Source organism: Pteropus alecto, unplaced genomic scaffold, assembly GCF_000325575.1.
Source record: "Pteropus alecto unplaced genomic scaffold, ASM32557v1 scaffold137, whole genome shotgun sequence".
Classification (NCBI taxonomy): Eukaryota; Metazoa; Chordata; class Mammalia; order Chiroptera; family Pteropodidae; genus Pteropus; species Pteropus alecto.
The window spans coordinates 4,114,509-4,127,268 of NW_006440135.1; the positions used below are offsets into that span (position 1 = coordinate 4,114,509).

Sequence of the window (12,760 nt, forward strand, 5' to 3'; positions counted from 1 at the left end):
CCAGCACTGCTGACGTCAGGAGAGCACCTCGCCCGGCTCCTATGCCATCCCTCTGGGACTTTGGGACGAGTGGGAAGAGGTGGCAGGTGGCCAGTGGCCCACTCACTGTCTTTGAGTGGACAGCGTGGCCAGGGCAGGCTGGTGCGCATGCGCGCCGCCTAGAGGGGAGTCAGGTGCTCTGGCCGCAGCTTCTGAAACGACCCCACGTGTCTCCCCAGATCGCAGCCATGACGCTAAAACGGCTGCTGCTGGCCGCCTTCATGATGCTGCTCGCCTGGCCCTTCGCACTCCTCGCCTCGCTGGGACCCGCGGAGAGGGACCCCGGGCAGCCCCTGGCCTTGTGGCGGAAGTAAGTCCTCGTCTGCAGAGCCCGGCTTGGCGTCACCGGCCGCCTCCTCGTGCACATGGCTGCTCTTGTTCCCCAGTGTGGCCCGGTCCCCCCCTCTTCCCAGGCTGCTCTCTCCCAGCCAGGACTCTGAGGCCTCCTGCCACCGCCTCCTGTGGCAGTGGCCTCTCCCTTCCCTGCCACGGCCTGAGGCCAACAGCTCTGCGAGCCACACGGCTGCTCTTTCCGTGTCCCCAGCAGAGTCCCCCCGTGTCTCTGCACCCCGGCACGGAACTCCCCGCTTTTGTGTCTCCAGCCCTCCGAGGCTGCTGACTCCTGTGCGGCTCGCTCCACTGCCCGCGTCCGGTCCCTCTGTGCCTCACAGGCCTAGGCACCCCATCCTGTCACGTGCTGCACGTTCTGCGTGTTCGTGAACCACAGTGCTCAGAGGGACCCTCTGCGAACGTGCCTTAGCTAAAGGCCCAACGTGGGCCTCGGGGGACTGAATCAGATCATGCACTTCCTGGTTTATTTAAGTGCCTGACGCGGCTCTTTGCTCGGTGTGAGTCGTTAGCAGTGAGGCTGTCAGGTGTTGTCAGGGTTTTAACGGGTATTCTCAGCTTAGATGGCATCGTTCCTATCAAAAACCAAAGTGTCGACAGACATCTCTGTGTGTTTTAACAGCTCTAATCAATCGTGGGGGTCCTTGAACGCTTTATTCAGAAATGAACACATTTGGTTTAGCGTGGGGGTCGGCTGAGGGCCCACAGGCTGAACCTGGCAGCCGCCTGTTGTTGTGAGTGAGTTTTGGTGGCATGCAGCCCCGTGCACACACTCACACGCTGCCCGGGCTGCCGTCCTGGCAGTGGAGTGCTTGGGTAGAGGTCCTGTGGCCCATAAAGCCAGACCTTGCCGCCTGGCCGTCACAGGTCAGAGGGGTCACTCAGTCCTCACCCTTTCTTGCAAGTGTGAGCCGCAAGGCCGTGGGTGCCCGTGACAGGCACGTGGGGTCCAGCCCCTGTCCTGATGTGGGGTGGTGTCCCCAGTGCCCACGTGCCCGTCAGACACAGCCCTGACACGCAGGGTGGGGACAGCCAGCTACAGTGCGAGGCTTCACCGAGCAGTCGAACATGGTGTGGCCAGGCTCGGGGACAGTCCGAGTCTCTTCGTGGACCCCTCCTCATGGCATTGCACGTTCTCAGTTTCAGAAGAACCAGGGCCTCTCTTGCTCCCTAGACCTGAAGGCAGACCGTGGCCAGATGCCCACCCTGTCCCCAGCGCAGAGCCTGGCTTGCGGGCGCTGGAAAGTGCTTCCCCGACAAGCGGCCAGCGAGGGAAGGGGTGAGCCCCGCCCTTTGGCCTGAGGTCCCTCTTCCCGGCGCTGCCTTCTCTGCCAGCTGCACTTTCCACCTTTTCAGAGTAGGCGACGAGGCTGTTTCCCGGCCCACGAGCTGACGCCAGGCAGCTTTGGCTTTTCTTGACGTGAAGAATTCGCTTGGCCTCAGCAGGTAGTAAATGGGCCGCAGCGAACAGCTCCAGGAGCCCTGCCTCACAGCTGCCTCTGGGTTCAGAGACCCCACCAGGGAGGTGTGGGGCCCGCAGAGACTGACCACGTATCTACCGTTCCGTGTGTGTGCCGGTGTGTAAGGGTGTGTGCACGTGTCTGTACCCGTGTATGCGTGCGTGCACATGTACTTGCATGTGTGTGCTCATGAATGCCTGCACACGTGAACATGCACAGTGTACACATATCAGTGGCTTCGTGTGTGCATTTGCAGGTACGTGAGTGTGCATACGCATGTGCGCACATGTGTGCTTGTATGTGTGTGAGCATGCGCATGTGTGCGCAGGTGTGACCGCACATGTTTGGGGGGGTGTGTGCTTCCATGTCTTCGCATGTGTGTATATTCGTGTGCTGCGTGAGTGTCTGCATGTGTTTGAGCATGTGCGTGTGTGCGTGTGTGTGGCTGCGCATGCTTACATTCGTGCGTGCATGCTTGCATGCCTGCGCATGTGTGTGAGCATGCATGTGCATGTGTATGTTGTGAGTGCACGTGTGTTTGCGTGTGTGCGTGTATTTCCTATGTGTGTGAGCATGCACACATGCACGTGTGCCCCAGCTGCACACATCGCCACACACTCGCCCGCAGCGCAGCCCTCGGCTCCACACAGCGATGTCACGGGGAGCTCACGCGTGCTCGGCCTGGGCTGGGACCGGTGCTCGGGGAAGCGGCCAGCCAGCACCCATACTGCCGTCGCGGAGTGCCCGCGAGTCGGACCCTGGAGCCAGGAGGGATGGGCTTGGAGCGGCCGGTCCCGGCACACGCTTCTGCACAGCACGGAGCATCGCCGTGCGGCCCGGGGAAGGGTCATTTTGCGCTGTGCACAGCTGCATTTCTGAGCCACTGGCGTTAGATTAGGGAGCATTCGCTGACTGTAAGTTAGTGTCATTCAGACCTTCTCACGATAAGAATCTTTCTTTCCAAGAAAGGAGGAATGACACAGTTTCACAAAGAAACTTAATCTAAATTATTTTCAAAATACAAAGTAACACCTTACAGTAGTACCCGCTCGGTGGGCCAACGGTGACGGTGACGGTGGTGCTGACCCACGTGGTTTAGAAGGAGGGCTCCTCCTCCACTCAGGCTGCCTCCTCCCCGAACCCCGGCCAGGGACCTAAACAAGACGTCCACTTCTGGGCGCTGGAAGTTGGAGGCCCAGGGGCGGGAGGTCTTGGTGAGCCCCCTCCTGCTGCAGACAGCACCTTCCTGTGGGTCCTCACAGGGCAGGGAGGGTCGTGCAGAAGAAACCCGTTTGTCAGGCCAAAGCCCCACCCTGTGACCTCATTTAACCTTATGTCCAAATGCAGTCAGGGCCGGCGTTGGGGCTTCGACAGAGACGTTTAGGGGACGCGGTTCAGTGCTCAGCAGAGGGCAGCCTCATACCTAGTCCATCTCCATGACGACTGCTGGTGCCACGTGTCTGTCCACAGGAGGCCGGGCCAGGCTCCAATTGACTGCGAGCTTCGCTCTGCTCTCCTGGGAGCCTCCCCACCCAGGGTCATAGCCTCGGACTGCCCCAGAGAGGCCGGCGGGACCGTCCCGCTCCGGGCCAGCCTGGCCCAGCAGTGAGTGGAGGCTCGAGGGCCCGCAGCAGCGGTCAGTGCCCAGCTGCCTGGGCAGCCCTGCCAGTGCGCCTCTCCCGTGGCCGAGCTCCCTGCTGCAGCAAGACCAAGTCAGACGCGCACGTCATGGCCACCAAGGCCCCCACCGCTCACACCGCCTGCCCGTTCGGGGACCAAGGCCCTGCGGTCACCCCTGGGTGCAGAGTCAGGACACGTCCTCGGCCTGGACACACCGTCTCCTCAGCTTCTAGTCACCTTCCCCCTCCCGGGCCCTTCGCATCTGGCTCGCTGTGTCCCCTCTCCCGACCTCTGCTCTTGCGAGTCCCTGCACCTCCTGGGGGCCCCCCTAGTTCTGGGACACAGACGACACCCACAGGCCAGGGGCTCCCAGACCACTCCTGCAGCCCCACCCAGAGCTTACCTGTCTGCAGGTGAGTTCCAGGCTCCCATCGCCCCGCCCACTGCAGCCACAGCCCACCTCTGCCACAGGGCTGTCACCCTTGTTCACAGCAGCCAGGCCCGAGAATCACCAGGATCCCCTCCCTCACACCACCCGTCTACACCAAGGAGACGTGCCGGGTCCACCTCCAGACACCCTGGCCCCTGCCCCCGGTCCTGGGTCCCAGGGCAGCTTGTCCCTTGCCCTCCTCCCTCTCTGTCTCGGCAGAGCAGCCAAGGGGTCCTCTGCAAAGAGAAGTCCCAGCCCCGCGGAGTCCCGTCTAGGTCCCCCATGTCAAGGTCTCGTCCCACCGTCCCCACCCTGTGTCCCTCCAGGCCTCCTGCCATGCCCCACACGGATGGGCACGGAGTCCCTCGGCGCTCGGCCCCAAGCGCCCTGCTCCACTGTTCCCACCTGCCCGGCGAGACCCTTTCTAATTTACTTAGAATTCACTAACTTTTAAAAACCCTTAATTTCCCCCACTAGAGTGAGGACTGCGGGTGGGCGGGGGTTTCTCCCTGGCTTCCCTGACATGCTGTCCGTGCCTGGCGGAGAGTGGGCGCCCAGTAAACACTGGGTGGAGGATGGAGTCCAGCAGTGAAGGGGGCGGCGGTGGACAGTGTGTCTGCAGGCCCAGCCCTTGGCGGGGTGCACTATCTGCGGAGCGCGCTGTCTGTGAGGTGCACTGTCTGCGGGGTGCCCTGTCTGCAGGGTACGCTGTCTGCGGGGCGCGGGCTGCGTTTGCTCGTGGTTTGTCTGCCACTGGCACCATGATCCAAGGAAAAAGGTGTTTCTGGTCTGTTGAGGACGGACCCTAAGTCGTGCACGGCAGAAGGCAGCTTTGCACGCTTGCACGTGCTCACACACGCACTCACATGCTCGCACACTTGCATGCATTCTCGTGATCACACGCTCACACACTGGCACGTGCTCACACACTCACATGCGTGCACACGCTCGTGCTTGCACATGCTCACACACGTACACACTCACATGTGAGCGTGCATTTGCACACTGCAGGGACGCCTCGTGGGAGAGAAAGCATTCTCAGCACGGTCACGGTCACCTGTCTGCCGTCCTTGTGCCTGGGGTTCTCAGTCACGTGCACATCAGCTGCCTTTGTACTTGAACTTCGCTTCCTTGTGTTTTTTTCTGTTTTACGGAATTTCGAAACAGCTTTTTTCTGCCTGTTAGAAAAGCCCCGAGCACAGCCTCAGAATTCAGTGCGAGGTCACGGCCGCCGCCGGGGCCACCTTCCCTTCCCGGCACGGTGTCTCCCCGCTGCCCGGCTGCGGCCCTCTTGGGCACAAACTGCCATTTCCTGGGCGTGCTTCTGTTCTGTTTGTTCTGTTTTGTTTTGTTTGTTTCTTTTTCCTTGTTTGTTCACAATTTTCTGGAGGACGAAGCTCTTTTTAGAGAGCGGACACGCAGGAGAGGCCGCCGCGGTCCGTGTCCGGAAGCGTCTTCGTCCCGCGCGTGCCCCACGGGTCGCTTAGGTCCAGGAGCCACGGTGCCGGGCCTCGCGCCCCCGGAGCTGCGGCGGTGCGGCTGCTGCCTGCCCAGCCCGGCCCTGGCGCCACGACCTGTGCTCCTGGCCGGCAGCTTTTAGGGTCTTCTCTTTGTCCTTGGTAATTGGAAAAGTCCTCAGAGTCTCTGTGTCTGAGACTTGAGAAATTCATTCTGCTCAGCACCGCAATGCGGGTGAAGGCGCGTGTCTTCACATGGTTCCTGCAAACCATTTTCTTCCCATCTTACCGTCTGCCCCCCTTTTTGCTGCCGCCCCCCCCCACACGGAGATGGCTCCCTCTCGTTTTCCAGCCTTTCTCGCGAATCCCCTCTTTCCGTAGTGAGGCCGCTGATCCCCGAGAGTGTTTCTGTCCGCGTCCTCCGGGCGCCCCATTGACTCCCGGGGGCAATGCTGGGATGGGATTTTAAGCCCCTCTTCTGAGCTTGCTCCGGGGCTCCTCAGGGTTGTAGTCTGTCCCTTCACGTGGCTGCTTCTGCCCACACGTCTCAGATTCTCAGGGGTCCAGTGCGTGACAGGGGGAGGGGGGCGGTCTCCGCCCAGGACGTTTCTCTTGAGTAGTGTTTGGACTTTTGGCCTGAGGTGGTGGATGTGTGTCTGACAGAAAGATGGAACTCTGAGCCGCACGTTTTAGCAGCTTCCGTCCCCTCCCGCCTGTGACCCCACCGTCCCCCGGCTGGTGCCTGTTCTCCCCCCGCCATGGCCTCACCTGCTCCTTACGCCGCCGTGGCCATCTGCCGACTCGCTTCGGTGCGTGTTTCACTGAGGAGCGGCGTGGACGCACGGACGTCTGCCAGCGCTGTGGCCGGAGCCGCAGAGCGCGCCAGCTCCGTCCCCGGCAGCCCAGTGTCACCGCAGTACTGCTGCTTCCCATTCCCAGCAAACGAGGGCGGCTCCACAGGGCCCGTGCCATTCTGGCCACCGGCCACCGCTCAGATCGGGGGCCTCGCCTCCCGGCTCCTCCCGAGGGGTGTCAGTGTGGACGGTTCACAGCACCTGCGTTTCTGCAGCAACTTTGCCAGCTTCGAACGCCCCGGTGACCCATTCTCCCTGGGACTGGCGTGTGGCAGCCGCGGTGCCCCGCGTGGTAGCACTCGGCCACGTGTAGTGTTGTTGACACGCCATAAGTGTCAGAGGTTACCACAGAAGGGGACCCTCAAGTTCAAACGCCTAAATCCTCACGTGTCTCAGGGAGAGTAAAGAGGAAACCAATTCAGTTAGTCTAGGCTGGTTTTTACTTTATCTTCGAAATTTATTGTTCCTCTCATTTCGTCCAGAAAAGGCCATTTGCTTCCAGGAGCCACCGACGACCAGCGGGAGATGAGGCCTGAGCTTCCCACGGCCGTGGTCTCAGCTCTGGCTTTCGCTCCAGGTTTTAGGGTGCAGTTTCACTGTTTTGATGTGTCGTTTCCATTTAAAACATTCACATTTGGAAACGTAACACGTCACTTTCTGACGCCTGTGGCGTCGGCATCTTCGGTGTCGGCCTGTGGCCTCGCGTTGTGGTTGGGCCACGTGTCGTCTCAAAGCTGCTGGCGGTGTGGCGGAGCCGGCCCGGCGTGGCCGAAGGGAAGGCCGGGCCACTGCAGGCCAGGTGCTCGGAGGGAGGCACCTTCCTGCCCCTCCCCCCAGGAAGTCGGTGGCAGCTGCCGCCCAGGTGCGGGTCGGCGCTGGGACCCCGCCCGGCTCCGCGTGACCGGCGAGGTCAGCGGGGCTGGGACCCAGCGCTCAGCCCGTGTGACGAGTGTCGTCTCCCGCAGGGTCGTGGACGTCCTGCTCAAGGCCATCATGCGCACCATGTGGTTCGTCGGCGGCTTCCACCGCGTGGTGGTCAAGGGCCAGCAGGCCCCGCCCACCGAGGCGGCCATCCTCACCCTGGCTCCACACTCCTCCTACTTCGATGCCATCCCCGTCACCATGACCATGTCGTCCATCGTGATGAAGGCGGAGAGCAGAGACATCCCGATCTGGGGAAGTGAGTGAGCCCCGCGGGCCGGGGCGGGGGGCCCAGGGCAGGGCCCGGAGCCGCGCGTCCTGCCTTCTCCCCGTCACGACGTCCCGTGCCGCGTGTTCCCGTGAGCACCGGTGCCCTCGCGTGCCGCAGCGTGCCAGAGGGTTCAGGCTGTAACGAGAGCGTGTCGCCTCCACCATGGCCGGTTCCAGGAGTCTGGGAACAGCTCAGGCGCTCCATCCCGCTGTGACAGTCCCTGTGCCATACACCCGGGCGTACGGGGGTCCTGAGGCTGTGTGACAGATCGCCAAAACCAGAGCCTAGAACCACGGACACGCACGCGCTCCGCTCTGGGGCCAGGAGGCCCATCGCCTGCTGCGGCAGGGCACACGCCCCCTGAGGCCCGGGGACAGGCTTCCGTGCCTGCCAGCTCCCGGCACGTCGGGCGCCCCTGGGCTTGTGGCCGCGTCACTCCAACCTCTTAACACACGGTCTTCCCTGTGTCTGTCTCTCTTGTGTGTGTCTCTTATGAGGACCCTCGTCGTCGGGCAATCCAGGTTGATCTGAAGATCTTTAACTAGTTCCTTCTGCAGAAGCCCTTTCTCCAAACGCCACGGTCACAGGTTCTGGGGGTCAGGACGTGGGCCCATCTGTGGGGGTCACCACGGAGCACACTCACCACGCTGGGAACTAGAAGGGGTCCTGGGTGCTCCACGTGGCCCCTCACCGCACCTGCGAGCGAACACAGCTTCCCACGCCCGGCCTGGCTCCAGCCAGAGTCCACGGTGCCCCGGTCAGCGCCTGTGCCAGCCCCTTCCACACCTGCTCTGCCCGGCCCGGCCTCTGCCGCTCCCCTCCTCCCCACCCGCCTCCGCCCATTACGCTGGCCTTCCCACGGACCCTGGAGCAGGGCGGTCCTGGGCAGGGGCTGCGGGCACGGCAGTGGCCACTGGCCCCAGCTCCACCACCCCGAGTCTCCACGTGGCACTTAAAACGCTGGCATCCGCGGACAGCTGCAGAGAGAACACTGCAGAAGCTTCGTCTTTCTGACAAGGGGCGTTTTGAGAGGAGGTCCAGGACGTCGTGTCCGTTTGGCCCAGTGGCCGCTACCACCGTGGACTCACTGAGGGGGGTTGGGTGCGGCCCGTCCGGCCGCTGTCATGGGCCACGGCAGGGCGGCTGCTACCGGTGCTCGAGTCCCACAGTCTGGCACGGTCCGTTTCTGGAGGGGACCCCGTCTGGGTGGCAGGCGCAGGCCGTCTCCCCTCCGTCCTCATCGTCTGAGCAGTCAGGGTGGTCAGCCGGGAGGAAGAACTCTCCCGGCGGCGAGGAGGCGGGGTGTTCAGACACGGGGCGTTCAGACACGGGGGAGAGAGCACCATCGGCTCCCGGGGGGCCCAGGTGCTACAGCCCCACTGGCCTGACCGGACAGACGTTATGCCTTTTGAAAACACGCGTCCCTGACCAGACAGACGTTATGCCTTTTGAAAACATGCGTCCTCCTTGCTCTTTGGAGACAGCCGAGAAGGCGTGGACACCACGTGGCCCTCACAAGTGACGGGCACTCAGGCCGGAAGCTGGCGGCGGCGCCGAGCTGGCTGGGTGCGTGGTGACAGGTCGCCCGCTGGGAGGGGCCAGCTGCCAGTTCTGAAGTGTGAAGTCAGTTCCAAATTTTCTCTAAGCAGCGTGCCCTCCTCAAATCCTGCATGAGCGGGCCCATGTGCCAGGAGCCTGGGCCGTGGAGCCTCCGCCGACCGGCGGGGCCGGCCGTGTGCGTGTCCTGGGCCTGCTCTGGCCGTCCACAAAGCAGCAGGAGGCCCGTCTCTCCCATTCCGGGCCCAAAGTCCAAGCTCAGGGTGTGGGTGGGTCTGGCTGTGACGGGGAATCCACCCCAGGCCCCCCTCCAGCTTCTGGGGCTCCCGGCAGTTCCCGGGGGCCCTCGGCCGTGGCCACGTCACTGCCCTGTGTGCTAGTCACGTGGCATTCTCTCATCTCGTGTCTGTGTCTGTCTCTCCTGCAAGGACACACCAGCAATTACAGCCCACCCCCCACAGACAGCCTCGCCTCTCCATGACCCCCGCCTGCAAGCACCCTGTTCTCAGATAAGGTCACAGCCTCGGGCACCTGGGCTGGGACGTCAGCCTGTCCCTCTGAGGGACGCAGTCCCACCCACAACAGGAGCCACGACGTGCCCGGGCCCTCTGCCTCTGAGTCCGGGGCCCCCACGCCCCCTTCGCCAGCACGCGACAGAGGCCTCTGCCCCCCGGTGGGTCGGCCTCGTTGGTCTCGCTCCTGAATTGCCTCCCGTGGACACTCGGGGTTGTTACCTTGGGCCTTGCAGGCTGTGGGGCTCCCCGCTGTTGTCTGAGCTCACCAGGAGCCAGGCTGCTTTTCCCAAGCGCCTGGGTCCGGCCTGCACCCCCGCCCACCCCGTGGAGCGGCCCTCGCTGGCGGCTTCGGGGGTCTCGTCTGCGGCCCAGCCTGCTGCAGCGGAAGCTGTGCCCCCGCCCCGCACTGCCCCCCACGTGCCTCCCCCCGCAAGGACACCTCGCCTTCCCTTTCAGCTCTGATCAAGTACATCCGGCCGGTCTTCGTGTCCCGGTTGGACCAGGATTCCCGCAGAAGGACCGTGGAGGAGATCAAGAGACGGGCTCAGTCGGGCGGCAGGTGGCCACAGGTAAGGCAGGCTGCGCACACCTGGGCAGGTTCACACCTCAGGCTGTGAGCTGGGGATGGAGCAGGGAAGCAAAAGGGTGGCACCGGCCTTGCCCGGGGCCGGGCGCGGTTGGGCGCATCAATCCGAGTGTGCAAATCCCAGATCGCGCTGAGCATCGGGTACTTTTGGCTCTGAGATTTTAAGGTTCAGTAAGTTCTGAGCCGGGAAGGGCCGCTGCCCTCGGCCTCACCCGCGTCGGCGTCCGTCCCAGGCTGAGCCGCCGGTGTGGGTCAGGCTGCGGCCTTGGCCGGCATCAGCCCAGTGTGCGTGTGACTCACGCTGCCTTTATTTACTGAGAAGGGGGAAGTGCCACTGGGCTCTGGCTGTGGCCACTCGGAAAGCATGGGGTGCCCTGGCCGCCGCCCCGCTCCTCCCCAGCGTTCCTGCCGGGCCCTCGCCGCCCCGTGCCACCAGGAGGTGGTCCCGCCTTCGGGGCCCGTGATCCCCAGCGGTGGGGAGGTTGGCGCCCCGCTGCTGGCCGTGGGGTGCCGGCGGTGCGGCCAAGCTGCTGACGCCGCAGGGTTTCCGGCTGCTGGCCCAGGCCCCCAGGCCCATGCGCCTGCCCGGGACCCCGCGCCCCGCCCGGGGGCCGTGAGCCGAGGGCTCTGTCCACGGCCGCGGCCACTCCACGCTGCGGCTCGGTCGCCAGCACTGCACTCTGTGCGGTCGTTGGGCCTCGCGACAATGCCGCACGGAGACCACGAGTGCCTGTCTGCCGGCCCCCGGTCAGAGCTGGACGGGAAGTCAGGTGTCTTCCGTGCCGCACGTCAGCTCGCGCAGCTGAAATCGGGGACGTGTCAAAAGCGCGTCAGCGGGAGCGAAGCCGCCGGGGCTCAGGCCCCGTGGACCGGAGCTGTCCCTTCGTGCCCAACGCTGTTCCCTTTCGTTTCCAGATCATGATTTTCCCAGAGGGGACGTGCACCAACAGGACCTGCCTGATCACCTTCAAGCCTGGTTCGTCGCTTCCTTGTACCCTTTCCTCCTCGGGAAAGTGGGGGAGACCCTCCCACAGCGCCGCCCGGTGCTCCCCCCGAGTGCACAGCAGCCTGGAGGCACTCGGTCTGCGGCCTGACGGTGGGGCCGTCGCCCCGTTTTCTGCCAGCACAGACGTGGGGACCCCGCCGGGCACTGCCGGCCAGCAAGGCCCGTGGGAGGCGCGAGGAGCCCCGGCCGCATCTGCGGCCACGAGGCGTGACGTCCCGCGTGTCCTTTCTCTGCAGGCGCCTTCATCCCGGGTGTGCCCGTCCAGCCCGTGGTCTTGCGGTACCCAAACCAGCTGGTGAGCACCTGCCCAGGGCCCGTGTCGGGGAGTTCGAGGTCATCTAGGCGTCTGCGTGCGCGGGGTTTCTAGCTGACAGTCCCGCTTTCGTGAGGCCGGACGTGGTGGCCCCCGCTCACGTGTCCGTCCCGGCGTGTTGGTGTGAGGCGGCCCGCGTCGGCAGCTCGTACTCCGGGACACGTCTGCGTCAAGGGCTGGGGGCAGCAGCGGGGGAGTCGCCGGCTTCGTGGATCCGGAGCCTTTCTCGGGCCCGTGCTGGGCCCAGAGCTTCTGTTCTAAGCAGCGTGAGGACCGGTGCTCAGGGCGCAGAGCTCCCTGGCGGCCTCCACTGGCCACCGGCTCTGGCGGAGCCCGGACAGGGCGTCAGAGCAGGGTCCAGCCGGGCCCCACGCGGCCTGCGCATCCGCGTCTGTGAAGCGGCCGTGGCTGTCCCTTCCCCACGTGCCCTGTGGGCACTGCTTCCGTGCCCGCTGCCTCCTCCGCCGTGACCCTGCCCGGGGGCGTCCTCACGCCTCGTGGCCCACGCGCACTCGTGTCCTGGGCTCTGCTGGGCACCGGGTGTCCGGGCATCCTCCCCACGGAGGACACTGGAGGCCCCGTTCGTTACCCGGAGCTTTCCCTCTGCCGCAGCGTGCCTTTGTGGTGGCAAAGGAGGCTGCCCACAGGTCAGTACGCAGAGGGGTCTGGAGTCACTGGCACAGACGGTGGCAGAATTGCACGTAACGTGGTGGGCACGGAGGCTCCTGGCCCACCCACCTCCCAGGTGCGCGCGTGGCCCTGCGCCCGTGGGTGGGGCAGGCACTGTGGAGGCTCCGAGCCGCCAGTGACTGTCAGTCAGGACTGGTCGCCATGTGGATCAGCGGATAAAGTTATTTCTGACAACTGCAATCCTGAACGAGCGCACTCGTTAGCCAGCTTCTGAGGGTGACGGTCCCTCGTCAGTGTAGGATTCTGCGTTTTCCATTGTTCAAGTTTCAGCATGTGTCAAGCAAGGTGACTTTGCTGGGCGCTTCCCGAGGTGTCAACTCAGCCGTCAGGGAAGCAGAGTGTCTGCTCCGCGCTGTCGTGTGCTCAGCCGTGTAACGGCGGGAAAAGCCACTGTCACTGCAGCTTTGACCACAACCCGGAGCAGGGGGGGCTGTGCGCGTGATGGGGAGCCCCACGCATGGATGTTCCAGAGCCCGGAGGGCAGTGGGTGGAAAGAAGCCCATGGGGTGACCGACGTCAGGGTAGAAACGGCGTGTGCCACCTGACGTCCCCACCAGGCTGGCTGGTGTGGCTGAGGATGCAGCAGGTCTGAAAAGCCCCACGGGCCACCAGGCCGCTCTGTGCCGCGGGAGGAGGAGCCACAGCGGCTCGTCCTGCCCCGCCCGGAGCCAGGGCCGGCCCCCTGGAGCCCGT

General features: G+C 64.2%; 1 protein-coding gene across 1 annotated transcript in view; it reads left to right on the forward strand.

Annotated features, from left to right (window-relative positions):
• The first annotated feature begins 227 nt into the window (after positions 1-227).
• The window catches only part of LPCAT1 (lysophosphatidylcholine acyltransferase 1), a 22,972-nt gene continuing 10,439 nt past the window's right edge, over positions 228-12,760 (forward strand). Inside the window, exons 1-5 of the mRNA XM_006917163.2 lie at positions 228-349; positions 7,174-7,388; positions 9,929-10,041; positions 10,974-11,034; positions 11,301-11,359. Of these exons, the coding sequence (XP_006917225.1) occupies positions 228-349; positions 7,174-7,388; positions 9,929-10,041; positions 10,974-11,034; positions 11,301-11,359 (570 nt within the window). The remainder of the gene's footprint in view (positions 350-7,173; positions 7,389-9,928; positions 10,042-10,973; positions 11,035-11,300; positions 11,360-12,760) is intronic.